Below are 27,063 nucleotides of genomic sequence, written 5' to 3' on the forward strand. Positions count from 1 at the left end.
ATATATATATATATGAAAACTACGTATGAAAAAAAAATGCATTAATTTTGGAACACATATTTGTATATGTGCAGATAAGGGTATCATCAGAGATAACCAATGCGCCCTTCATTCTCAACTTGGACTGCGATATGCACTCGAACAACGCAGACACGATCCGAGAGATCTTGTGCTTCTTCATGGATGAAAAGAAAGGCGACGAGGTTGCGTTCGTGCAATCTCCACAGAGCTTTAAGAATGTGACCAAGAATGATATTTATGGGAGTGCTTTCTATGTAACTCAAGAGGTAACAAAAAAATATAATATTATTGACTTTTGATGTAAGTTTGTCTTCTCTCATTGTTTACTTAAAAAGATGATAAAATAACTGGAACTAGGCTGGCCTTTGTTTCAATTACTAAAAGTAGACATTTGATCATGGAGCTGAATGTTATTATTTTTATTTTTATTTTTCACTCTTACTTCAAAGCTTGAGTTTGCTGGAATGGGTGGATATGGTGCAACTCCGTACTGCGGCACCGGATGCTTCCATCGGAGAGAAAGTCTTAGTGGAAAGAAGTATTCGAAGGGTCATAGAGTTCAATGGAACATAGAGGCCAAAAAGAACGAGGGCAAAAGTGTTAATGATTTGGAAGAATCGTTAAAAGTGCTTACTAGTTGTAGCTATGAGAAGGATACACAATGGGGAAAAGAGGTAAATTCTTTTAAGTCTCGTCGCTTTTTCGAAATCTTAGTTCTAGTGGTGACATTCTATTTCTTGAATATGTACAGATGGGGTTGGTGTATGGTTTTTCAGTTGAAGATGCTGTTACTGGTTTGGTAATCCAATGTAGGGGTTGGAAATCAGTTTACTACAATCCAGAAAGAAAAGCTTTCGTGGGCGTTGCTCCGACAACCTTAGAAGTCTGCCTTGTCCAGAACAAGAGGTGGTCTGAAGGCTTGTACCAGATATTTTTATCCAAGTATTGTCCCTTCATATATGGGCATGGAAGGATCAAATTAGGTGCTCAGATGGGGTACTCCATATATTTGCTGTGGGCTCCAATTTCCTTGCCAGTTTTGTTTTATGTGATTGTTCCATCTCTTTGCTTGCTCAAAGGTGTTGCTTTGTTCCCGCAGGTATTTCTATCCACATAATTTTCTTTCTTACTTTTTAAGTGTTACAATACTAATACCACGAAGTTAGAGAGATGAAAGAATATAGGATAAGATCAGAGAAGAATCTTTAGAAGGAAGCAATACTGTGATGACCCTAACTTTTGATCACCTACGTTCATACTTAGCATTACTCATCCTCTACTACTTTCTAATTATAACCTCTTAAAAATTCAGACAAATTTTTTTTTTTCCATTCATACGTCTTAATGCCGTAGCATTTTGCTATGCATTCCATTAATGCTATAGCATTTAGATACATTAATCGTACCTTATGACTTGAGATTGCTATGTATAGCCTCACTGTCTCGTAAACTCAACTTTTGTTACATAACTCATCTATATTCATAAAACATTATTCACTTTATACACATAAAGCTCAGCAGCGTTTTCAAAACACGTGATACGTCTACTACCCACTTGCCCATACTCCACTGCTACATCCTCTCTGCATGCCCAACAACAAGTTTCAGGGAGCCGGTGCCTTACCCGAGCTTCCTATAACACGAACAAACTTAATGAGCTTTCGCTCAACAAGTAACAATAGGTCATAATAGATGTAGTAGTTATGCATACCCATATATGCATTCATGTCATATATCTTAAGACACTCTGTAGTACTAGGACATGTATGGCTTATATTCTTCTTCTTTCATTATACACTTTGTTCAGTTTTCGTCTCTCTTTAATTGTTCACATTGAATTTTCACATTCTGAACGACTTCCATATTGTATTTTTTATTCTTTTCATTCTTCTTTATAGATACCGTACCCTTATATATATGGACCGGTTTCTGTTTTTCATTTTCTTGTCTTTTACTTCTTATGGGCCTTGTCCTGTTGTACCATAGCGCGCATAACCAATGAGGAGTACGGTAGCTAACTAATCCAGCTTAGTTATAGTTTCATTTCTTTCATAGTCTCATGATAACCTTTCTTTCAAAGGCCAGTACAAACATGATGTTTGATCTCTTACCATTATCAATTTTTCTCATTAAAACGACAACTTTAGTTAAATCTTATGACTTTATGCATCTTTGAGCAATTTATCATGAGATTGACTTTTCGTTAAAGTTTAACTTTTTCTCTTAACTTTACCTCGACTTGACGTCGATACATGTTTTTCGTAGAATAAAAGTCTACTGCTACTTAAGTCTTGTAGATACATGCATAATATTGTATCTAACATTCAGGAGTCATCTTTCACATTCTAGCATACATTTAGTCTACAATATGCTCAGATTGAGCAACATAGAGAAATAAATTTATTCGCGTTGTAGACAAAAAAAACTACTGATACTTACAGAAGTTTTGCTAATGTTACGTCATTTGTCTCACTTGATGCTTTCCGACTTCGATCATTAATCGATCCTATTGCATAAATTTCCAATTGTTAGATTCAAAATCTATGATCAATAATTGCATTAAAATTTAATTCGGAAAGGTCTACAATCCCTATGTTTGGTATTCAATCCCGAAATATTTCCTATCTCAAGAATATGCACAAAAACCGTGCACCTTCCTCAGTCATGGGCCTAGTTTTCAGTTTTGGTCTAAAACTGTGATTTCTAATTGTGTTCGGTTTCTATACATCGCCGATTATCGAATCGACTTGCTTTTCACATCTTAATTCCTTATTCCCCATAAAAACCGGTTTTAGTTCAAAATACTCAAACTAAATTTCGACAGAGTTCTGCCTATTTTTTTTTAGGTTTCCCGAGCTAACCTTAGCCCGTTTTATTCGTTGTTTCCACCTTTCCACCTTTAAACAGCAACCACATTCATTCTCATTCCATTTAATCTTCAATAACATCACAATTATAGGGTTTCTCCATATTTTCACAAAAATTCACCTTACCAAGAATTTCTAGAAACAAAAGTCAATTAACCTAAAATTCCTCCTTAATCACTAGATTTTCAAGTTCTTAATAACCACAAAGCTTAATCATCATCTTAAGCAAAATTTTTTCACGCTTTTCCCCATACTAAAACGTGCAGCCAAGGTAGAAAAAAGTGAAAAGAAAACCAAAATTTACCTTAGAGAATGAAGAGAAATCCTTAGTGATGCGAACTAGCGGTGTCGTTCCGTCAATTTTGATGAAAACTCGTTTTTCTCACTTGGGTGAATTTTTTTTCTTCCTTTCTCTTTGGCTAAGTTCTCTCTGTTCTTAGCATAAAAAATGAACATTTGGTGGTATTTTTATCTCTTAAAAATTAGACTAAATAAAGTGGGAGAACTAAAATGTAATTTTGACACTTTTGAGGGACCCTTTTGCAAAATTTCACTAAATTTCACCAAAAATATCTTTTCTTTCCTTCTTCACTAAGCTTGGCCGGCCACCATGCGTTCCACATGCCTCAATCTCAGCTCTTAATCTAATTTTTCATCTTAAATCTCAACTGTCCATTTCTAATAACTATTTTATTTTGGTTCAGTTTAATTCCTATCGGGTACGCGTTTTACTTGCGTTTTTGGACAATTAGTCAACAAAGTCAACTTTGTTCAACCTTGACTATCCTTTCAAGGGTCACTTATTAATCAACTATTGGTCAATAAATTTTGACTTGGTCAACCCTATTCAGTCGAAAACCTCAATTTTCTCGGTTAGGCTCTCCGAACCTCTTTTTCATATGTTTTTCGTTCCGTTTGTTTCTAAAACACTAGAATTGATGTTTTTCCATTCTTTTCCATTTCTTAACCTTAATATTCATGTGTCTACCCACTTGTGGGTTTAACACAGTGTTCCGTACCTCATTCTTAAATACAGTCTGAAAATCAGTAACTGCATCATGCCTTAGAAATTTCTGAACTTTAGCTTATAACTTGCTATTCCATATTTATATCAACAATTACTTATCATAAAAATATTCATATTGATAATATAAAGGATTTCAAAAAATTTTATCTCATACAATAATTATGATAAATTTTTCGGTCATAACAAGTACACTTTACATAAAACAATATTAAGAGATAATTAGAAAACTGCTAAATGCACTTGTGAGTGCAAGATTTGAGTCATTTGATTCTGATAAGAACAATGCAATTCTTACGCCTGAAATGATCAAAAGAATGAAAGAAGAAATCTTTATTGATCACAGAGAGAATTACATACTACCGAAGGACTCCCTTTTCCCTGCTCAGCCTTAGCCAAGTTTTCCTTTTACAACTCCAGTTATTTCCTGCCTCATTAATCCAACTCTGGCCTATTTATACCTCTCTACATACACACAGTAAGCCCAGAACACCCCCCCCCCCCCCCCCGCACTGTACACAAACCACAATACTAACACTAACAATACTAATAAGTCCACGTCACACTTTATTACCTCTCCTCACATACACTTGCTTTAATAACGGCTTATTGCCCTTATCAACTACTCCGCCCCCCCAAAAAAGTCACCTTGTCCTCAAGGTGAAATTCTAGAAACTGTTGTTGAATAACATCAAAAAGTTCCCACGAAGCCTCAAAGTCAGGCAAATGACGCCACTGTAGCAACACTTCAAACAGCCCCGAGACCGGGGAAAATCGAGTGGTCAACAGCTTCTCCGGCTCGACGTGCAACTCCATGTCAGTCGTTAAGATCCGCGGAACCTCTTGAGCCGGTAAAGACAGGCCGATGGCCTTCTTAAGCTGCGACACATGGAAAACCGGGTGGATTTTCGCAACCGCGGGTAGTTGCAACCGATACGCCACGGATCCGACACGCATGAGAATCTTGTAGGGCCTATAAAACCTAAGGGAGAGTTTCTCATTGGAGAACTTGGCTAAGGAACGATGGCGATATGGCCTAAGTTTCAAAAATACCAAATCCCCTACCTCAAAAGACACGTCCCTTCTTTTAAGATCCGCCTGCGCCTTCATTGCCTGTTGGGCCTGGAACAAATGCGCGTGAAGCTCGTCCAAAATGTCATCCCGGGACTGCATTTGTTGTTCCAATAAGGAGTTAGCTGTAGAGCCTAACTCAAAATGAACTAACTTGGGCGGATCACAGCCATACAACGCACGGAAAGGAGTTATCCCCGCGGAGACGTGAAAGCTCGTATTATACCAATATTCAGCCCAAGCAAGGTGCGAAAACCAGTGATTCGGTTTTCGGAAACAAAGCAACGTAAATAAGCTTCCAAACACCTGTTAACCACCTCTGTTTAACCATCCGATTAAGGATGGTAAGCCGTACTGTGATGCAATGAGGTCCCCTACAAACGAAAAAGCTCCTTCCAAAAATGACTGAGAAAAACCTTATCGCGATCGAACACAATGGTTTGAGGAAACCCATGGAGCCGGACCACCTCCCGAACAAACAGTGCAGCCACCAATTTTGCCGAAAACGGATGACATAGGGCCAAAAAATGGGCATACTTACTAAGCCGGTCCACCACCACCAAAATAGAATCATGACCGGCTGACTTCGGAAGACCCTCCACAAAATCCATGGAGATATCATCCCATATTAAGCTCGGAAGAGGTAACGGCTGCAGCAACCCTCCGGGAGACAAAGTAGAGGTCTTATTCTGCTGGCACACCGAACAAGCAGCCACCAAGGACAACACATCCCGCTTCATGCCATACCAGAAAAATTCAGAAGACAACCTCTTAAAGGTCTTTAATACCCCCGAGTGGCCCCCAATCTTACTACCTTGAAACTCAGCCAATAGGGTCGGTATGAAAGAAGAATGCCTGGGTATGACCACCCGCCCCTTATACAACAACATGCCGTTACACAATGAAAATCCTTTCACCGTTGCGGAATTAGCCACAAGAGCAGCTCGAATAGCGGCCAACCGAGGATCCTTCTGGATTTGGTGACAAATTTCAGCCCCATCATATACGGCCGAAGTGGTAAGATGGGCCAATTCCAACCCCGACGGCGGCCTAGATAGTGCATCAGCCACCCGATTTTCAGATCCCAGCTTGTATTGGATCTCAAAATCGTATCCCAACAACTTACACAACCACTTTTGGTGGTCCTCACTGATTAATCTCTGCTCCAACAAAAACTTTAGACTCCTTTGATCCGTTCGAACAATGAAATGATGCCCCAATAAGTAATGACACCATTTCTGAATGGCGAGGACCACAGCCATGAGCTCGCGCTCATAAAGTGATTTCGTTCGAGTATGTGATGACAAAACTTGACTGAAGTAAGCAATGGGCCGCTGATGTTGCATAAGGACTGCGCCAATCCCAAATCCGGACGCATCCGATTCTACTACAAATGGCTAGCCAAAATCAGGCAGTGCCAAAACCGGGACTGTGGTCATGGCCCGCTTCAATTTCTGAAAAGCATCCTCCGCCTCGCTAGTCCAATGAAAGTTGTCTTTCTTTAGCTGTTGCGTAAGTGGCCAAGCAAGGTGCCCATAGCCCGAAACAAACCGCCGATAATAGCCCGTTAACCCCAAAAACTCCCGCAACTCCTTGATAGAACAAGGTGTAGGCCAATCTACCATTTCTTGAATCTTGCTCACATCCGCTGCCACCCCATTTCTTGAGACAATGTGGCCCAAATACTCCAACTTGCCACTAGCAAAAATACATTTTTTTTGGTTCACATATAAGTGGTTGTCCTCCAAGGCAGACAAAACGACATCCAAATGGTTGATGTGGTCTTCAAGAGTTCTACTATAAACAAAATGTCATCAAAGAATACCAAAATGAATTTTCGCAAAAAAGGTTTCAATACCTCATTCATAAGGGATTGAAAAGTGGTTGGAGCGTTGGTTAACCCAAAGGACATAACCAAAAACTCGTAATGTCCTTCATGCGTCCGAAAGGCTGTTTTCGGAATATCTTCTTTGCACATCCGAATTTGGTGATAACCGGATTTTAAATCCAATTTGGTATAGATGGTGGCCCTACTCAATTCATCCAATAACTCTTCAATAACCGGAATGGGAAACTTATCGGGAACCGTAGCCTTGTTAGGTGCCCAATAATGCACACAAAATCTCCAACTCCCATCTTTTTTCTTTACTAAAAGAACTGGGCTGGAAAATGGGCTGCTACTTAGCTGTATAATCCCCGCCGAAAGCATCTCCCTCACCAATTTCTCAATCTCATTCTTCTGAAAATGAGGGTACTTATAAGGCTGAACACTAATAGGGGCGGTCCCCTCCTGAAGAATAATGCGATGATCCCGCATTCGTTGGGGAGGAAGCCCTTCCGGCATGTGTAAAACCTTCGAATGTCGCTGCAAGATCGCACTCACAGCCCCCTGGAATTTCTGATCCAACTCTCCCAATGTCCCCAAATATGGTCCACTGTTAGCATCCAGGGCACTTAGTTCTAAGTAGATGCCATGGCCCTCATGTTTGGTGGTCCTATACATGGCCTTAAGAGAGATCATTGCGGTGGAGAGACTCAAATCACCCCTCAATGTAACCGTCTCTCCTCTTACCCTGAATTTCATAATCTGCGATTTCAAATTGACATGCACACCACCTAACGTTTCCAACCATTGCATGCCCAATATAACATCCACCCCCCCCAATTCAAGCGGTAAGAAATTTTCCACTACGGTCAAGTGTGCTAATGTCAATGCTACCTCCTTGCATATTCCTTTCCCTTTTACTGACTCTCCCGTCCCCAATTGTACCCCAAACCCAGCAGTAGGTGCAATAGGAATCATAACTCTCTCCACAAAACTTAATGAAATGAAATTATGAGTTGCGCCGGAATCAATTAATACTATTACCTCTTGTTTAGCAATTGTGCCCCTGAGCTTTATTGTCTTTGGCGTGGAAAGCCCTACCACGGAGTTCAAAGACAACTCAATAAGTTCGGCTGCCCCTCCTCCCAATCTGAGCATGGCAAATTTGGATCATCCTCTTCATAGTCGGTTGCATCCTCATCGCTAATCAACATTATCCGCAGCTCCTTCTTCTTACAACGATGGCCAAAGGTGAACTTCTCATCGCACCTAAAGCAAAGTCCTTTATCCCTCTTTTCCTGCAACTCAGAATCAGAAAGCTTACAGAATGGAAAATCCCTTCTTTGTGTTGCCGTTTTCTCTAGCAATGCAGGATTTCGCTGTGGCCGCTCCACTACCGGCACCGACCTAACCAAAGTTTGAGAAGCCTCAGCCCTCGGAGTACTATGAAATTATGGTCGGGAAAAACTGGCTTCAACTCTTTCACGCAGCAAATCATTCCTTTCCTCAATTCTCTAGGCAATCTCCATGATTTCCCCTAGCCCCACCGGTTTCAGGAGCCTCACCTCATCCCGAATCGGTGCCTTGAGTCCATTAACAAAAATTCCCTCCAATACCTCCTCCGGAACATCCCTTGATGGGGCTGCGGAAACCTCAAATTGTCTACGGTAATCGGCTACCGTTCCCCCCTGCCTTATTGCCAAAAACCTCTCGCAAAGATTGCCCTCTTGCGAGGAGCGAAATCTTTGCAACAAAGCGACCCTAAACGCCGACCAATTATGGAAAGGCCTACGGCCATTCTGCCATTGGAACCACGACAGAGCATCCCCCTCCAAAGAAATTCCCGCTGTGATGAGCTTCTCCCTATCCGAACACCGATTTATGGAAAAAAATTGTTCCATACGGAACAACCAACCATCTGGATCCTCTCCCCCAAATATAGGACACTCTACCTGTCTCTTACGAAGACCTACCCAGTCTTCATTAATCAACAACTCTTCTAACACCCCTCTGCCCTCCCAGTTTTCCCTGCCCTTATCTATCACGTTACTGTTCTGTCCCCTTTCTCCCCCTCGATGAACAGGGAACCCGGTCCCAATCCGCCGGTCATCAAACTCCAAAGACTCACCATTCACAAACAAACCTCGCCCCTCACCTCGAAGCCCATTCCAATTTCTCCCTTGAGCGCCCCAGGGAGCTCCCCTCGTAAACCCTCGCCCATCCTCTCTTCCTTCGCGACCTGGATTTCAAAGATTCCTCCCCTCAATCGCGCGATCGATGCCTCGTTCTTGCCAACCCAAATCCCCCGTCGGACACATAACCTGTTGCGTCACCCTAGGGTTAATCGATTTTTCCTCACCCAAACGCATTTCCACTCGCTCGCCGGCATGATTTGCCTCCCGAGCCTCTCCGGCACGAATACCCGCGCGATCTCCATCGCGGTTCGCATCACGATCCTCGGCAGCGCGATCAAGTCCGCGATCGCCTACGCGATTCAACTCGCGACCTTCTCCGGCACGATTTAGTCCGTGATCCATTCCGGCGGTAGTCGCAACCGTCTTCTCCGGCACCGACGTGGCCGATGAAAGGAGTTTCATCTGTTCCTCCATTAACTGGCGAATCTCGGACATATCTGTCCTATTCTGAGACAATTCCGCCCTAACTTCTCTGAGACCTTTCTCCATGTCGCCCATTCCCTTCTCCATGGAAACCCTAACTTCCTTGATCTCTTTCTCCACTAACTCGAACCTCTCATCTATTTTCCTAGCCGCCATTTTCTGCCAGAATCAACGCTCTGATACCAAAATGATAAGAACAATGCAATTCTTATGCCTGAAATGATCAAAAGAATGAAAGAAGAAATCTTTATTGATCACAGAGAGAATTATAGACTACCGAAGGTCTCCCTTTTCCCTACTCAGCCTTAGCCAAGTCTTCCTTTTACAACTCCAGTTATTTCCTGCCTCATTAATCCAACTATGGCTTATTTATACCTCTCTACAATACACACGGTAAGTCCCCCCCCCCCCGCACTGTACACAAACCACAATACTAACACTAACAATACTAATAAGTCCACGTCACACTTTATTACCTCTCGTCACATACACCTGCTTTAATAACGGCTTATTATCCTTATCAGATTCTTGTGGACCCCGCGATGGGATGCACTACAATGAGCAGCCTAGATCCTGCACCAGTACTACTCTGGACTGCAGATAGCATTCCTCAATATAAACACATACATACATGTGTAAACATAAATAATATATACACACACATGTATTTGCACTATCATGTTACCTATATTGGCATGAACATAGGGAACCAATTCCATGATCAAGAACTAAAAGATTTGAAAATAGCTTCAACCTAGTGCCGAGCTAGATGCAAATTTAGGCGCCCTCCTATGACAAAGTTTTAGCATGAGCTTTCAGTCGCGGGAAAAAGTTTTAGTCACACGAAAAGGTTTTCGTGACTAAAACGCTTATGGCAAAAAGTTCTGGTCACAGTGCAAATTTGCAACTAAGTACGTTTTAGTCACAAGGTTGTGACTAAAAGTGCATTTAGTCACACAAAAATATTGCGCATAAAAGTTCTTTTTTTTTTTCTTTCTGCTTTTAGTTAAGTGAGATTCACAATTTTATCATTGTATGTTTCAGGTGTCAAGTCCATGGTTTCTGCCTTTTGCTTATGTTTTCGTAGCCAAAAATGTGATCAGTGCATTCGAAGCCATGAATTGTGGGAGTACGCTAAAAGGTTGGTGGAACTTACAGCGAATGTGGTTGATTCAAAGGACCACTTCATATTTTATATCCCTTCTAGACGTTATCAAGGGGAAATTAGGCTTATCTGAAACAACATTTGCTCTCACTAACAAAGCTTTCACAGAAGATGTCTCAAAGAGGTTTGAGCAGGAGATCATCGAATTCGGAAGCTCTAGTATAATGTTCACCATGATAGCAACATTAGCACTGCTCAACTTGTTCGCATTAGTTGGTGGAATCATAAAGATTCTCATGGATTTTGATTTCAAGGCTCTAGAACAGCTAATTTTGCAGATTGTTCTTTGCGGGATAATAGTTTTGCTCAATTTGCCGGTTTACCAAGCGCTCTTCGTTCGCCGCGACAAGGGTTGCATACCATCTTCTGTTATGTTAAAGTCTGTTGTTTTGGCTTCTCTCTTATTTCTTATGCCTATATATTAGATTGGATAATGTGATAGACACCAATTTTCATCCCAACATTTGTACTAATTCATTAGTTATCATTATTTTACTCGTAAGTGTAATCTATTGTTGTGACAGTCTTTTAATTATCTACAAGTAGAGAAATGACAACTCATGATCAATTGGTATAAAAGTCAGGATTAAAATTGGTATTTCTAACATTATTCATATTAGAATATTTCAATGAAACATATACAATGTACAATAGTGATGTATGTGCTAGCATTTCAACGTATTTTGCTTTCAAAATTGTTTGTTTCCCATAGAGCTAGCTTCCCCTAATTGAGGCGTACAGAGATTACAACAATCGTTCTGATAACCTTTTCTCTTAAAAGGATTATTCGAACTAATTAAGGGAATAATATTAATTTAACAGTTGCGTAGTATTCAACTAATAGATTACAAATTAAACTTATTGATGTGTATAATCTCATGTTTTTGTTTTGTGTTCTTAACACTGTTAATTCATGTACTATGAGTATTGGGACACTTCGTCTTAGACTTTTGGCGTAGTGTAACATTTTTCATTACATTTTTGGATCTACACATAGGTTATTGACTTATAACTATTAAAACAATGGAGAAGTAATATAGAGTTTGCTCTCGTATTACAAGGGCAATATATATATTTATATATATACACACGCAATATACACATACATACATACACACACATATATATATATATATATATATATCTAAGAAGTGTTCACTTTTTAATCAAAACGATGTAGTTTTGGTTGAAAGTGTACAATTCATTTTCAACTAAAACTACGTCAATTTGGTTGAGCTTTCTTTTTTTTTTTTTTTTTTTTTTAATTTTACCATAAAAATTTTTTATTTTTTGATTGCGGTCCTTTTTACCTTTTTTTTTTTCATTTTGGAAGCCATGTTTTCGTAGCCAAGAATTTAGAGATGCAACAATGGGCCGGCCCAGGTCCATCTTAACACAGTGACGGGCCGGGCTGGTACAGCCCGTCATTGTTTAAGGCACGTCCCAGCCCATAAATATTGGTGGGCTGGGCTGAGCCAACATATATGGGCCCATGAGCCGGCCTGACACGACCCATGAAAATCATGGGCCAGGGCGAGCTTGGGCCGGGCTAGGCTGGCCCGTCTAGGCCATGATGGGCCGGCACAACCCGGCCCGTCTAGGCCCATAATGGGCCGGCCCAGCCCAGCCTATCTAGGCCCATAATATCTTCATTTTTTTTAGTACTTTTGTATACATCTTATGTATAATTATCCTGCTTGTACTATTTTTTTCTTACCAAAGTTTTGTCCCACTCGGTTTTTCTTAAAAAAATTTTTATTTGATGAGGTAATCGTAAATAAAATATCCCTTTTCATATTTCCATTGACTATTCATACTTATATATTTGTTAACTTGTTTAAAAATTCAAAAATAAAAAATTGAAAATTACATGCTTAGATGGGCTGGCCCATCTAAACCCATGATGGGTCAAGATGTGTTTTGAGTGGGCTGGCACAGCCCATGCTGACCGGTGGTACGGCCTAGTCTAGCCTACGTAAAATTGGCCCGTGGTGTGGGCTGGGCTAAGGCCATTCTTATACGGGCTAGTCTGGCCTGCAGCCCGCATAGGTCTAAGGAGAACGGGCCAGGCCGGGCCGACTGTTCTTGCATCTCTAAAAGAATTGATCAATGTTGACCCGCGGTACGGCCCAGTCTAGTCTACGTAAAATTTGCCCGTGGTGTGGGCTGGGCTAAGGTCATTCTTATACGGGCTAGTTCGGCCTGTAGCCCGCATAGGTCTAAGGAGAACGGGCCAGGCCGGGCCGACCGTTCTTGCATCTCTAAAAGAATTGATCAATGCTTAGGTTCTTTTTCTCCTTTTTGCTTATTATTTTTTTATTTTTTTAATTTTTGGTTGACTTAATTAATTCAAATTGTTGAAATATTATGCCAAGTATTGGCGTTTATAAAACATTAACTGTGGATATTAAAGCTAAGTGATTAGTTTAGGCCAACGATCCCATTTCATATGTCGCTTCTCTATTGACAAGCATACATATATACATATATATATTCAAACATACACGTATATATATTTTATGTATATATATGTATATTATATACAAATGTATAATAATCAAAATTTTGTCTCTTCTTTGGATATGATAAGTTCGGATCTCACATGGGATTTACAGGGCATGTCTCAAAATATTTAATATGGAAATGGAGGAAATGAAGATTAGAAAACAAATGAATTATAAGGCAATTTCAGATTATGAGAAAAAAAAAAAAGAAAGAAAAAGCTAGTCACATGGCTTTGGAGACGCTTGACCACCTTGTTGAATACGACTAGGTTTGAATATGCTCCGGTCGTCTTACTTTTCTATTTCTCTATAATTTTTCCAAAAAAAAAAAAAAACAAATATTGTCTGATTCCTTAATGAATAAATTATATTGTCTGCTTTTGTTATATTGTGCTTGTACATCTTAATCTTTTCGATCCCCAAACGTCAAAACAACTTCAATAAATTATGTCTTATTCTAATGTCTTGTAATTGATCACGTCTAACCAAAAAGAATAAAAGAAAGACTTAATAAACAATTTGAATTAATTAAGTCAAAAAGTTTTGTTATCTAATTCACTTTGTTCTTGATTGCTAATTAAAGAAAATTCCATGCCTAAAAGATATTGGAAACTTAACCCTTCTCTATTAAAAATAAAAAAGGGATTTGTTCTTAATACGCTGCTTGGAGTACTCCAAAGATGATATGATATAATAAGAACAATATCAAATATTTAAACTCTTTTGTTATTTTGTTTTCTTTTACAGAAAACATGATATTTCAAGTCTTTATACTCTTTTCTTATTTTGTTTTATTTTATAGGAAAACATGATATTTCAAGTCTTTTCAGTTCAAACTGCTATTGAGCAAAGGCCAAGCAAGTTCCACCATAATCGTCGTCACTTATCACTAGTTGTTATAATATGGTCAATAATTTTTGGAAAACTGTTAAAATTTCATGTTTGTACCACCATGGCAAGTAGAATTTAAATCCAAATAATTTTTGTACACGAAATTAAATCGGAGATCAAACACAGTCATCACTAATAAACAAGTTTAGGAACGTACGAAGCCATAATAACACTTTAAAATTTATAAGTTTTTCTAAGGCAAAGGGCAAAGCAAAATACTTAAATATATTATAAATAGAATAAGAAAATAAAGTAGCATTCATATTATTTTTTATGGAAATACACCAAAAAGTTTTCGTGACTAAAAAGCTTTGGGCAAAAAGTTTTAGTCACAGTGCAAATTTGCGACTGAATACATTTCAGTTACAAGGTTGTGATTAAAGTTGCATTTAAACACAAAAATATTGCGCTTAAAAGTTCTTTTTTTTTTTTCCTTTGTGCTTTTAATTAGGTTTCACAATTTTATCATTGTACACTTCAGGTGTCAACTCCATGGTTTCTGCCTTTTGCTTATGTTTTCGTAGCCAAGAACGTTTTCAGTGCAATGGAAACCATGAATTGCGGGAGTACGCTAAAAGGTCTGTGGAACTTACAGCAAATTGATGAGCACGATGAGTTAATATGGAAATGGAGCAAACAAAGTTTATATCGAAACAAATAAATACAAGGGACTTTCTCCGGTACAGAGGCCGTATAGGTACGATGAATTTCTAACTATTAAATCTGATCGACAGACAATTTTCAGAATAAATCTAACAATTAAAAACAAAGCTTTTTTATAGTTTTTTTTAGAGCCCATTACAAAAAAAAAGAAAAAAAAAAAAAAATTGCCTAAATATAATAAGATTTTGAAAAACAGAATGCCAAACCACATGGCTTTGAAGTTTGATGATCACCTTCTTGAGATTAGTGGGACTAGGTTTGAATATTTGCCGGCCATCCCATTTTTGTATTTTCTTTATTGCTTAACAAATCAAACAAATATTGTCTGATTCCTTGATGAATAAATATTGTCTGCTTTTGTTAAGTTGTGCATGTACATCTTAATCTTTTCGATCTCCAAACGTCAAACAACTTTACTAAATTATGTCTTGTAATAATATCGTGTAATATATTGATTATCTTTGACCAAAAACGACAAAAGAAAGGTTTAATCAACAAAATAAATTAGTTAAGTTAAAAGTTTTGTTATGTAATTCACTTTGTTCTTGATTGGTAAATAGAGAAATTTTCGTGATTAATAACAAATATTGGAAAATATAAATTTAACCTTTTTTAAATTTAGTAAAATATAAAATAAAAAAAGGATTTGTGCCTAGTACATGTTTGAAGGGCTTCAAAGGTGATCTGATGTAATAGCTTTTTGTTGTAATTTTTGTTAAAAAAAAAATGATTAAAAAAAGAACGTAATGTAATTGCATAGTATTTCTGTTAGAAACAAACATATAAGTACCACACGACAACGCTTAACCCTTTTTTCATCTGAATTTAATAGAGTTTGAAACATAAGGAATTAAGTGAGAACAACTCAAAATTTAAGGAGCAAAGTGAGAATTTTTAAAATTTAAGGAGCAAACTAATAATGACTCTAAAATTTATGAGGCACTAGTGATAATAATCCTATCTTATTTTATTTTTGTTGGAAAACATATTTCAACTCTTTTCAATCGAACTGCTATTGGGTAAGGCTAAGCAAGTTGCCCCATAATCGTTATCACTAATCGCTAGCTACTTGTAAGAATCTGGTCAATTCAACCAATGGGGGACTTCATCAACAAATGGTTGCCTAAATAGTCCAAAATCAATGTTTCTAACTTTTACAAGACAATTTTTCTAATTGTCCTTAAATTAATATTCATGTGCATTGTGCACATCAGATTTTTATATATTCGGAGTTCGACAAAAATTCATGTGGTCCCACCATTGCCACTAGAATTTAAATCCAAATAATTTTTGTTCACGAAATTAAATTGGAGATCAAACGATCATATACTTCCAAGTTTAGGTATGTAACAAGCCATAATAACATCTAATTATAAGTACGCTTACATGATAGAAACGGTTCCCATCATATTTAGTGCTATATATTTATGTACTATATATTTAGATGATATCAAAGTTATGATCCACTAGCCAGTAGGACCAACAAGAATGTTGTGCCCCGAAATGTGGGGTGAAACCTCTACGCATTGTCTCTAGTCTATCCATCAGTTTCATTAAAAAATGACTGCTATTATTGCTATAGTTGTTCCTCATTTGCTACAGAAAAGCCAAACTGCTTCGGCCATAATTTCGATATACACGCTATTATTAGAGAAAACGTGTATGGGACCCTCATCCTATAACAGGCTACTGTATCTTTTGACGTATTAGTTGTTACTGTAATAATTATTTGAATTTATCTAAGAAATGGTCTTTAACTTTATCCCTCATATTATTTTAATTCTTGATTTTTAAAACATCTCATATTAGTCTATCAGATTTTATTTTATTTTGGTTTAATCCTTTTGTTATCTTAGTGTTAAATATTTGACGAATTTATAAAATTAAGGAATAAAATTAGAAATATATAAAATTTAAGGACAAAAATAATTCAAAAAAATAAAAATTAATTTCCACAAATAGTCTCAAAATTTTAACTGTTTCTAATTTTAGCTCTTAATTTACGAATATTTTATCAAATTTTAACACCTAGTTAATGAAAGGACTGAAACTAGAACATAATAAAACCTCAGGTTCTAACTGTGTGACATTTAAAAGGTCAGGAACTAAAGTGAGATTGAAAGTAAACCTCAAGAACTACTCAAGAATCATATTAACCCTAATTTTTTTTAAACTTCCACAAATATGATTGTAATTCACAGAGCTTGCTGCTAAAATTCGCAATTCCTTATAACTAAACTCAGCTATAATTATAGAGAGCTGAAGAAATGCTAAGATCACTCTAAATATTGCCTTCTTTTTTCACTCTAACTTCTCCTTTTGCCACTTGTTATTTAATCATTCTAAGAAAAATAACAAAATTCTAAACCATCTTTTTACCCTTGATTACAACGATACATACTAGATGAAGCCATTTAATTTAACACCAAAGTTTAGGGACGTAACAAGTCATAATAACATCTAATAAGTGTGTCAAAAGTCAAGCGATAGAACCATTCATAAACTCTTTAGATGCAGTTGACTCTAATAGAGTTCAACAATCATGTCACTTTTTATGACAATAGAGATGTAAATGACGCTGTCACTAAATAATAATTCGACGGACACTAAAATTTGAGTCGACACAAATGTGATTTAAATTTACCACCCCGGCCGGTATTAATTATAATTTTGAATATAACAAAAGTCAAGAAACGTGACGATCTTGCTTTGCGAAATCCATGCCACAAAAGGCCAACTTTCAATCTATCACGTATGATAGAAACGGTTCCCATCATATTTAGTGCTATATATTTATATACTATATTCTACGAATTTTTTGATCCACATGATTATTACGTTGACCATACGAACAAAACTCCATTTACAGTCACAGTGTCCTACAATTGTATATTAATTAACAAAAAAAAAAAAGGTCTATTAATATCTCGCCTCCACAATTGAATGAATGGACGAGTACTACTAGTGGCGGCGAAACCTATAGATATGGTTTTTTGTTCTCATGTACTGTACATGGAAAATAATTACCATAGCGGGATTTGTGGTCCACCCTATTATTGTTTGTGTTATTTAATGTCTTTGTTCGTGTTATTTAGTAAAAGAGTTCTTCTATATATATATATATATATATATGCGCTAGTTGCTGGTAACATAAACTCGAGAGAGCCTTTATAGTCTCTTTAACGTCAGTTTTTTTTTTGTTTTTTTGTTTTTTTTTATGTGTTTACTAACTGTAAGGTTATATTTTTCACTTATAAATGTTACGTTGCATAAACCATCCATTCAGATGAACTATAGTAAAAATTTATACGTAAATATAATGATGAAGCTAGAAATTCATGTAATGTACTAGGAGCTAATAATTAAAACAAAATTTAAAGGAACTATAAGATGAACTTTTGAAGGATATGTGTATATGAATATTACAAAAAACATTAGATTTTAAAAAATAAAATTAAGTCCAAATCTGAGATTAACTGACTCGTTTATGCATATATATAAGCTTTTAATAGGGTACATTTGGATGGACGATTTATCCAACATAATATGTACAAGTTAAAAATGTAACGTAAAATTAATATTGAAAAGGTATCACTATATAGATATGTTTTTTTGTTCTCATGTACTGTACATGGAATATAATGATCATAGGGGGACTAATTATTTTATTATATATTACGATAAAAAAAATCAATTTTTTAAATCTTTTATCATATAATATAGCGAGTTGAGGTGTAAAGTTAGATCACCACACTCCTAATCACTTATATATACATGTCCTATGCACTAGTCATTTTGTGGCATAAACACGAGGAGAGAGAGAGAGAGAGAGAGATGGGAAAGCAGGAGCAGAATAATGGTGAGGCCGTAAGATTGTTTGAGACGAGAGAAGCGAGGTTCAGAGGCATTTATAGGGTGTTTGCGAGCACAATAATGGTGGGGATATGCTTGATATGGTTTTACAGATTGAAGAACATTATTCCAAGAACTACTGGATATCATGATGATCATCAGCCTGCAGAAGGGAGAAGATGGGCTTGGATTGGAATGTTCATGGCGGAAGTAGGTTTCGGATTGTACTGGATCATTACTCAATCTGTTCGATGGAGTCTCATTCACTTTTATCCTTTCAAAGAAAGGCTTTCAAACAGGTAAAAAAACTTAATTATGATTCTTTCTCTCACGCCGGTTATTCACACACCTGTGTATTGTAAGAATTCAGGTCGTTCCATAAATATAATGAAATTAAGAAACGGGTTTTTAATGGTTACTTATTAATTATTATGATATTTTATGTATTAAAAAAGAAAAAAAAGGAAAAAAAAAAGACAAAAATTATGTATTGAAAACAAAAGGAAAGAGGAGCTAGAGAGTGTGAACAAGGAATTTTTTTTTTTTATAATAAAACAAGGAACTCATTGAGAAAGTCGATTGTTCTGAAAACCTCAATTCACCCCAGCTTATGTCGTTTCACTTAGTAATTATTGGGTTAGAAAATATCTGAAAAGATACAATGATAACTTTGAACCTTTTTCCTCCAAAAAAAAAAAAAAAAATGCTACTCCTCCTTCTTCTTTTTGTTTTTTTTGTTTTTTGTTTTTTTTTTGGGAAAAAGGAAATACCTTTTTACATATGCGCGAGTGTGTGTAGTGCGTTTGAGTCAGTTTTTGAGAAGCATCTTATTGAAAAAGGAGGCAAAATAATTATTAGCTCGTTACAGTACTCAAATTAGAAGAAACATACATATGGTAGGGGAGGCGTTAAAATCCACTAAAATTTAACAATACTTTTGTGATAATTTTACACTTGTAATTAGAAAAATGATTTAATTATAATCACGTATGGTTAGTAATTAATCTGATCTCATATTAGTGTGAGATCCATTATATGTGACCATTTTATGGTGTTTCATGTGGTGATGCATCACTAGTTATAAACAATGAGTTATTATAATCTTCATTGCACATTAGGTGGAGTATGTATATGGAACAAAAATATGTTTTGAATACCTTGATTTATAATGGAAATCGTTTGTTTATCATGTATATCTGACATGATAATATTAGCTTTAAAATAGTTTTATATTATTCGTCCAACGCATATGAGATAGGAAACTTTTTAAAAGGGTAATTAATTATTTCATTCCTATAAAATATTAGTTTAATTTATCTTTTCGGTCTTCGGTCCACACAGATAATATATATATATATATAACCATTTTTTTAAGGAACTTCCCAAAGTCGCCGTGTCCTTATCGCCTCCATACGTATTTTTATGCAATGAATCATATATAAAGATTTTCTCTTCTTAAAAAAGTAATAAAATAAATAAACGAAGGATTTTCTTCCTCATTATTTTTTGAAGGATTTTCGTAGATTGACCTGAATACTTGGCACAATGCCTTAACCCTTATGCAATCATGTCGTTAAATAAATTATTATTGTTATTATTATTATTTTGCGCTCAAAACTTTAATTTCATCTTCTTATTCAATGAATTTCCGCTCAAAACATTGCATAATCCTAGTGTTTTAAGTCTTTTGGTCTCAATTGATTAATTTTAAGTCTTTTCGTTTTTTGTGTTTGTTTTTGTGCATTCATTTTCACCGTCGGATTCAGTTTTTATCTGTAGTCCAATATTCATTTGTGAATATATTAGAGTCTATAGATTAATTATTAAATATAGTTTTCCGATTAAAGAAATAATGTGGATTTTGTGATTTGATTTTAATTATTAAATGTAATTTTCTGATTAGGAAACATAATGCAGATTTTGTGATTATATGAATATATTATGTTTAAAAGCAAATCTCAACGAACAAATTATAAAAAAAAAAAAAAAGAAAAATCTCACCGACCACAATCCACAAATGACTTGGCCAAAAGCAGATAATTACACGCCCACCTGTTTTTATTTGTTCATTTTCCCTTTGATAAATGACCCCAAGTCCCCAATCGTTTACTCTGGTACAGTCATTCCTATTGGTTGAGACTTGAGCCACCCCTATTAAGTCATGAATCTCGTTACTCAAAGTTTGTCTTATTCACTTTCACAAAAAATGAAAAAAAAGTTTGTCGTATTCGTTCCTATAATGTTTTAGTTTTGTAATCTTTCGATATTGATGACAGTTCCATTTTTTTTTTTTTGGTTGTTGCTAAAAGTAGTGTAATATTTTTTTTTTGAATAAAGTTGTAAATTAAATAAAGTTAAATACAGTTGAATAAAATTGAAACTTAAAAAAATATGAATTTAAATAAAGTTGAAACTCAAGTTGTCTTTTGATATTGATGACAGTTCCATTTTTTTTTTTTGGTTGTTGCTAAAAGTAGTGTAATATTTTTTTGAATAAAGTTGTAAATTGAATAAAGTTAAATACAGTTGAATAAAGTTAAAACTTAAAAGAACATGAACTTAAATAAAGTTGTAACTCGAGTTGTCTTATTCACTTTCACCAAAAACAAAAAAAAAAAAGTTCGTCTTATTACGTTCCCATTATGTTTTAGTTTTGTAATCTTTCGATATTGATAAAAGTAGTGTAATATTTTTTTTAAAGGATAAGTCTAATATTTTTCATAGACGTAACTTCGTTTCTCAATAAAAATTGATATCTTTAACACGTATTTCTTTTAAATAAAAAAAGAAAATACACTCGGAGAAATGACTCTAACTAGTTGTTTTTGTTAACTATCAATCAATCTCAAAAACATAAGTTATTTGTGGGAATCTAATATAGTTGGTGATATTTACTTTAGCATTTCTCAAGTTTCTTGTGGTTCTGTTAGTTACATTTCCTGTCTAAGGTACTCTGTTTCTAGTTTTTCTGATGTTTTGGCTGAAATATAGCTTTAGATTTATTAGATTAATAAATCAAGTCATTTTCGCTTAGAAAAAGAATATCTCTATTTGTGGGCCCACAATATCTATGCACGTATTAAATATCTTTATAAAAGTATTCATGGTTGTTAATGTTCAAGTGGCCAGAAATTGATCAGCTCTATATAAAAATATATATAAGGTCTTCTATATGAAATTTCACATTACTCTTCTTTAACTGTTCATTTCGCTGATTCGAGTTTGTATTTCGAGTTGAGATGTGATTTTATGTGAGAGCTTTTTACTGTAACAAAAAAATTTAATATGACTGTTTTTGAGAACTTTTTACTGTAACAAAACTTCAATTCTAAATTTGAATCGGTGAAGAGACGGGAGATAAGACAAAAGAATGAGAAATGAAGAAAGGTTTGTTTTATATTTAGGTTTGGGGTAATTTAGGTACTTTAATTTTGAAACAATTGCTTTTAAAAAGGAAAAAGAATTAAACAAATATGACCTATTAAGGCTCCTTATAAATGGCCCTTTTCTAATTGAGTTTCAGAATGAGCTAACAGCAATATTGAGCTCCGAGGAGCTCATCACATAAACGACAGGAAACACATATAAGGCGTGTTAATTAGATTGTATATCACTTTTCAATTATAGTCATTCATCTATTATATATTTTCATGCAAAAAAGAATACAATGACTTAATTTTCTATAAAAGTGGTATGTTTAAAAATTCAACTTTCTGAAACGGTGTTTCTCTATAACTCACCCCATCCTTGTATTGGAGTCCTCAGTTCATACTTCATAGAGCCTAAAAAATTCATGCTATAAACATTATTTGTAATTTTTAATGATTAGAAAAGGCATTTATTTAAGTATACATCTTTTTAGGATATTTCTATAGTACTATGTTAGTGTTATATATTTGTAATCGTTAGATTTCATTATAATCATATCGATCAGAACGTATCAGTTATCAAAAAGTTGGTACTCTCTTTTCTTTTACCCAAATATTAAAAAGAATCCCAAATCTTTTTGTTTTGTTTTGTTTTATTTTTATGTTCTTGTTTGTTTACTTTTGTTTTTTGTTTCTGTTTTTTTTTTTATTTTTTTGATATGAAAGTTAAAAGAAATTGTTCATATGCATGACCTAAGGTCATAGATGTTGTACCATATTTCAATGTTTTCATTGCATGGAAACAGATATGAGAACATGTTACCGGGTATGGACATATTTGTTTGCACCGCGGACCCGATAATGGAGCCGCCAACATTGGTGATCAACACAGTTTTATCAGCAATGTCCTACAATTATCCACCTGAGAAGTTGAGTGTTTACGTATCTGATGATGGTGGTTCTGAATTCACTTTCTATTCTCTTTTAGAGGCTTCTCATTTCTCTAAGCGTTGGATACCTTTTTGCAAAAGGTTTAATATTGAACCAAGAGCACCAGAGGCCTACTTTTCCCAACATTATTCTTCTTCACTCCAAGATAACAAATTTGCTCAGGAATGGTTGGTTATTAAGGTAAGGACATACATACAGGACTTTTGAGCCAAGGTTTGTGTTTTAAGAGGATATGTCAAGGTATAATTATTAGATAAATTTAATATATATAGAGTAATTGTGGTCTAAAGAGCCTCGATTATTCTTTCATATGGATTCAAATTCACTTGCTAATTTTGGTCCCAGAATGGCATTTAACCAACCAAATTATTTTGCCATAATAATTAAAAAATTTAGAAATCTTTTTTTTAAAAAAAAAAAAACTTCTGTGTTTTTCAGTCTACCAAACGGCATAGTATAATTTAGTTAGTCAGGTATCATTTGGGAAACAAAAATTTGAAGAGAGCATTCAAATCTTCTTTTCATGTATCTAATTTATTTGTATACCTTACTCTTTACCATCCAATTAGTTTTTGACACATTGATTTAATTTGGGTTGAGCTTTTATTGGAATTATCAATTAAGTGGATGAAATGGAGATTTTTTTTTTCATTTTTTTATGAAGCAATTAATATGCAATTTGTGCATTATATATTCTTAAGCTGGAATAGTGACCATGACAAAAACCAATTAATGGATTGTTTTTGTATGTTCTGAAAAGAAATTGTATGAAGATATGAAAAACCGGATTGAGTTAGCGGTTGAAGCTGGGAAAGTTCCGGAAGAAGCAAGGAAGCAACACAAAGGATTCTCAGAATGGAACCTCAACATAAAAAAGAATGATCATCAACCAATTGTGCAGGTATTGTTTGATTAATTTTTGTTTTTTTTTGTCTCCCTCTGTTTGACACTTTTCATTATTAGATTCTTGACACTTTTCTCATTTGTTGTTTAACAGATTTTAATCGATGGAAGGGACACAAGTGAAGTGAACAATGAAGGAAGCCGCTTGCCAACATTGGTGTACATGGCACGAGAAAAAAGACCAAATTGGCCTCACAACTTCAAAGCTGGAGCTATGAATGCCCTGGTACACACATTCAGCTAAAATGACTCATTTTAGCATAATTAGAAAAATTCTTTTAGTTGCATATGAAAAATGAGACCTTTTCTGGTATGCCAACATATCGGTATGTCAGGTTTTTTATCCATCGGATATATATAAAATCACGTAAAAGTCAAAAAGTAAGCAGATCTAACGGTTGAAAAAATATAACCCACGGGTACACCAAGCGTACCAGAAAATCTCCCATGAAAAATAATGAAAAGATGAGAAGTTTTAGTGGAAAAATTGGTATTAACTTTGAAAATATATTTGCATATCATGTACAGATAAGGGTATCATCAGAGATAACCAATGCACCCTTCATTCTCAACTTGGACTGCGACATGTACTCGAACAATGCTGACACAATCCAAGAGATATTATGCTTTTTTATGGACGAGAAGAAAGGCGATGAGTTCGCCTTCGTTCAATTTCCGCAGTACTATAACAACACGACCAAGAATGATGTTTATGCTAATGTTTGTGCTGCAGCTAATGAGGTGGTTCAGTAACAGAAAATATACTATTACATACTTTTGACGTCAGTTGTCTTCTCTCATTGTTTACATGTATATATATATAAAAAAAAAAATACAACGGCTGAAAATATATTGGCCTTTGTTTTCCTAACTAGAAGTGGTGGATCCTTTTATCACGGGGTACTGAAAATAAGTTTTGATTTTTCATTCTTCCTTTAAAGGTTGAGCTTGCTGGAGTGGGTGGATATGGTGCAGCTTTGTACTGCGGCACCGGATGCTTCCATCGGAGAGAAAGTCTTAGTGGAGAGAAGTATTCCAAGGGTAATAGATTCCAATGGAACACAGAGGCCAAAAGGAACGAGGGAAAAAGTGTTAATGATTTGGAAAAATCATCAAAAGTACTTGCTAGTTGTTGCTATGAGAAGGGTACACAATGGGGGAAAGAGGTAAATTCTCTATGCCTTAGGCCGTTCAGTTCATAGTTTTGTTTTGTTTTTTTTTTTTTTGTTTTTTTGTTTTTTTTTAAAGTTTCAACAGAAAAATCAAATATTTTTGAGTTTAATGCTGAAACTAAATGTTTGAATTGTGGTGACATTCATTTTCTAATTCATTTTTTTTCCCTTTCCTTTCCCATCCCTCACCGCCTTTTTTGAAATCTTAGTTCAAGTGGTGACATGCATTTTCTTAAATATGTGCAGATGGGATTGATGTATGGTTGTCCTGTTGAAGATATTGTTACTGGATTGGCAATCCAATGCAGGGGATGGAAATCAGTTCACTACAATGCAGAGAGGAAAGCCTTTTTGGGCGTCGCGCCGACAACCCTAGAAGTCAGTCTTGTGCAGCACAAAAGGTGGTCGGAAGGCATGTCTCAGATATTTTTGTCCAAGTATTGTCCCTTCATATATGGGCATGGAAGGATCAAATTAGGTGCTCAGATGGGGTACTCCATATATTTGCTGTGGGCTCCAATTTCCTTGCCAGTTTTGTTTTATGTGATTGTTCCTTCTCTTTGCCTGCTCAAAGGAATTTCTTTATTCCCGGAGGTATGTCGATCCAAATCCGACTTTATTTCTCACTGCATATTTGTCACATTATGGATGGAATGTAGGAGAAAACAAAAGAATATCTGAAGGAGAGGCAAAACGCTTTACATTAAGGGTGTGTTTGCTTGGGTGGAAAGGAATGAAATAGAATGAAATGGAATTTTAGTTTAATGTTTGGTTGGATTTATAAGAAATGAATGATTATTCAAAAAGAATGGCCATTCACCCACTTTGAAGCCTGAAAGATAGAAGATTTATTAACAATAGAATACTGAAAGATAGATAGTTCTAACTATAATAGGAAACAATAAACCCGACTAGACTTAGTAATTCTAAATCACTAACTAAATACTATCTTGGAAGTTAAACTTATTTTGGGCCTTAATGTTAATTGAGTTTGAAATTTTAGTTATTGGGCTTTGATCTAATTATCTAATTTAGACTACAATATGCCGAAATTCTAGAAGGTACTTCTAGAATATTAACCTTCAAATAATATTTAGATATTTTTAGATGAGAGAAATGTAGTCTGGTCAGTTTGACAATTTTATCATTGGACATTTCAGGTGTCAAGTCCATGGTTCCTGCCCTTCGCTTATGTTTTCGTAGCAAAGAACGTTTTCAGCGCATTGGAAGCCATGAATTGTGGTAGTACGCTGAAAGGTTGGTGGAACTTGCAGCGAATGTGGTTGATTCGAAGGACTAGTTCATACTTCATCGCTTTCCTGGACATCATCAAGAGGAAATTAGGCTTATCCGAAACAACATTTGCCCTCACTGACAAAGTTGTCACAGAAGATGTCTCAAAGAGGTATGAGCAAGAGATCATGGAATTTGGAAGCTCGAGTTTGATGTTCACCATATTGGCAACATTGGCACTGCTTAACTTGTTCACTTTGGTTGGTGGAATCATGAAGATTCTCATGGATTTCGATTCCAAGGCTCTAGAACAATTGATTTTGCAGATTGTTCTGTGTGGGATAATAGTTGTAGTCAATTTTCCGGTTTACCAAGCGCTCTTCATCCGCCGCGACAAGGGCTGCATACCATCTTCTCTTATGTTAAAGTCCGTTGTTTTGGCTTCCCTTTTATGCCTTGTGCCTCTCTATTAGAATATCTCATTGTAACTTAAACAGTGTGTAAGTGATATGTGTTAGCATTATAACATATTTAATAGAATACAGGGATTGTACTTTCCAAACATACTTTATTGCTGCATAAAATGTGACATAAGCTTCCCTGCTTATGCGCACAGAGCAAGAGAAACACTGTGTTAAGGTCCTCGTTATAATTTTACTTTTACCTATAATCTTGATACAAGCTCTCAATATATATATATATATCAACAATATATATACATACATTTAGTTACAACACATCCAAGTAGAGTTCCAGTCTACTTTATGCTTAACTTGTTCAAATGGATGTTCAATAAGTACTATAACAGAGTCATCACATCTTCTCTTTTTGTGGTTCTTTTTTTTTTGTTTTTTTGTTTTTCGAAAGAAAGCTGCATATTATAGATTAGGCCAAATCAGCCAAGACATAAGGAGCTACAAATAAAGGAACCATTT

The 27,063-nt window shown here is 35.5% G+C and overlaps 2 protein-coding genes across 2 annotated transcripts in view; both read left to right on the forward strand.

Annotated features, from left to right (window-relative positions):
• The window catches only part of LOC21406480 (cellulose synthase-like protein E1), a 16,588-nt gene extending 5,479 nt beyond the window's left edge, over nucleotides 1–11,109 (forward strand). The window contains exons 5-8 of the mRNA XM_024162990.1: nucleotides 75–287; nucleotides 471–695; nucleotides 773–1,120; nucleotides 10,471–11,109. Coding sequence (XP_024018758.1) covers nucleotides 75–287; nucleotides 471–695; nucleotides 773–1,120; nucleotides 10,471–11,016 — 1,332 coding nt within the window. The 3' untranslated portion in view covers nucleotides 11,017–11,109. The remainder of the gene's footprint in view (nucleotides 1–74; nucleotides 288–470; nucleotides 696–772; nucleotides 1,121–10,470) is intronic.
• Nucleotides 11,110–18,380: 7,271 nt separating this feature from the next.
• On the forward strand, nucleotides 18,381–26,798 carry LOC21406482 (cellulose synthase-like protein E6). The gene is made up of 8 exons (XM_010094047.2): nucleotides 18,381–18,800; nucleotides 22,676–23,000; nucleotides 23,581–23,721; nucleotides 23,818–23,949; nucleotides 24,252–24,464; nucleotides 24,665–24,889; nucleotides 25,142–25,489; nucleotides 26,056–26,798. The coding sequence occupies exons 1-8, from the start codon at nucleotides 18,424–18,426 to the stop codon at nucleotides 26,599–26,601; spliced, it is 2,307 nt and encodes a 768-aa protein (XP_010092349.2). The 5' UTR covers nucleotides 18,381–18,423; the 3' UTR covers nucleotides 26,602–26,798.
• Nucleotides 26,799–27,063: the final 265 nt, after the last annotated feature.

This window comes from Morus notabilis, unplaced genomic scaffold, assembly GCF_000414095.1.
Source record: "Morus notabilis unplaced genomic scaffold, ASM41409v2 Scaffold337, whole genome shotgun sequence".
Lineage (NCBI taxonomy): Eukaryota > Viridiplantae > Streptophyta > Magnoliopsida > Rosales > Moraceae > Morus > Morus notabilis.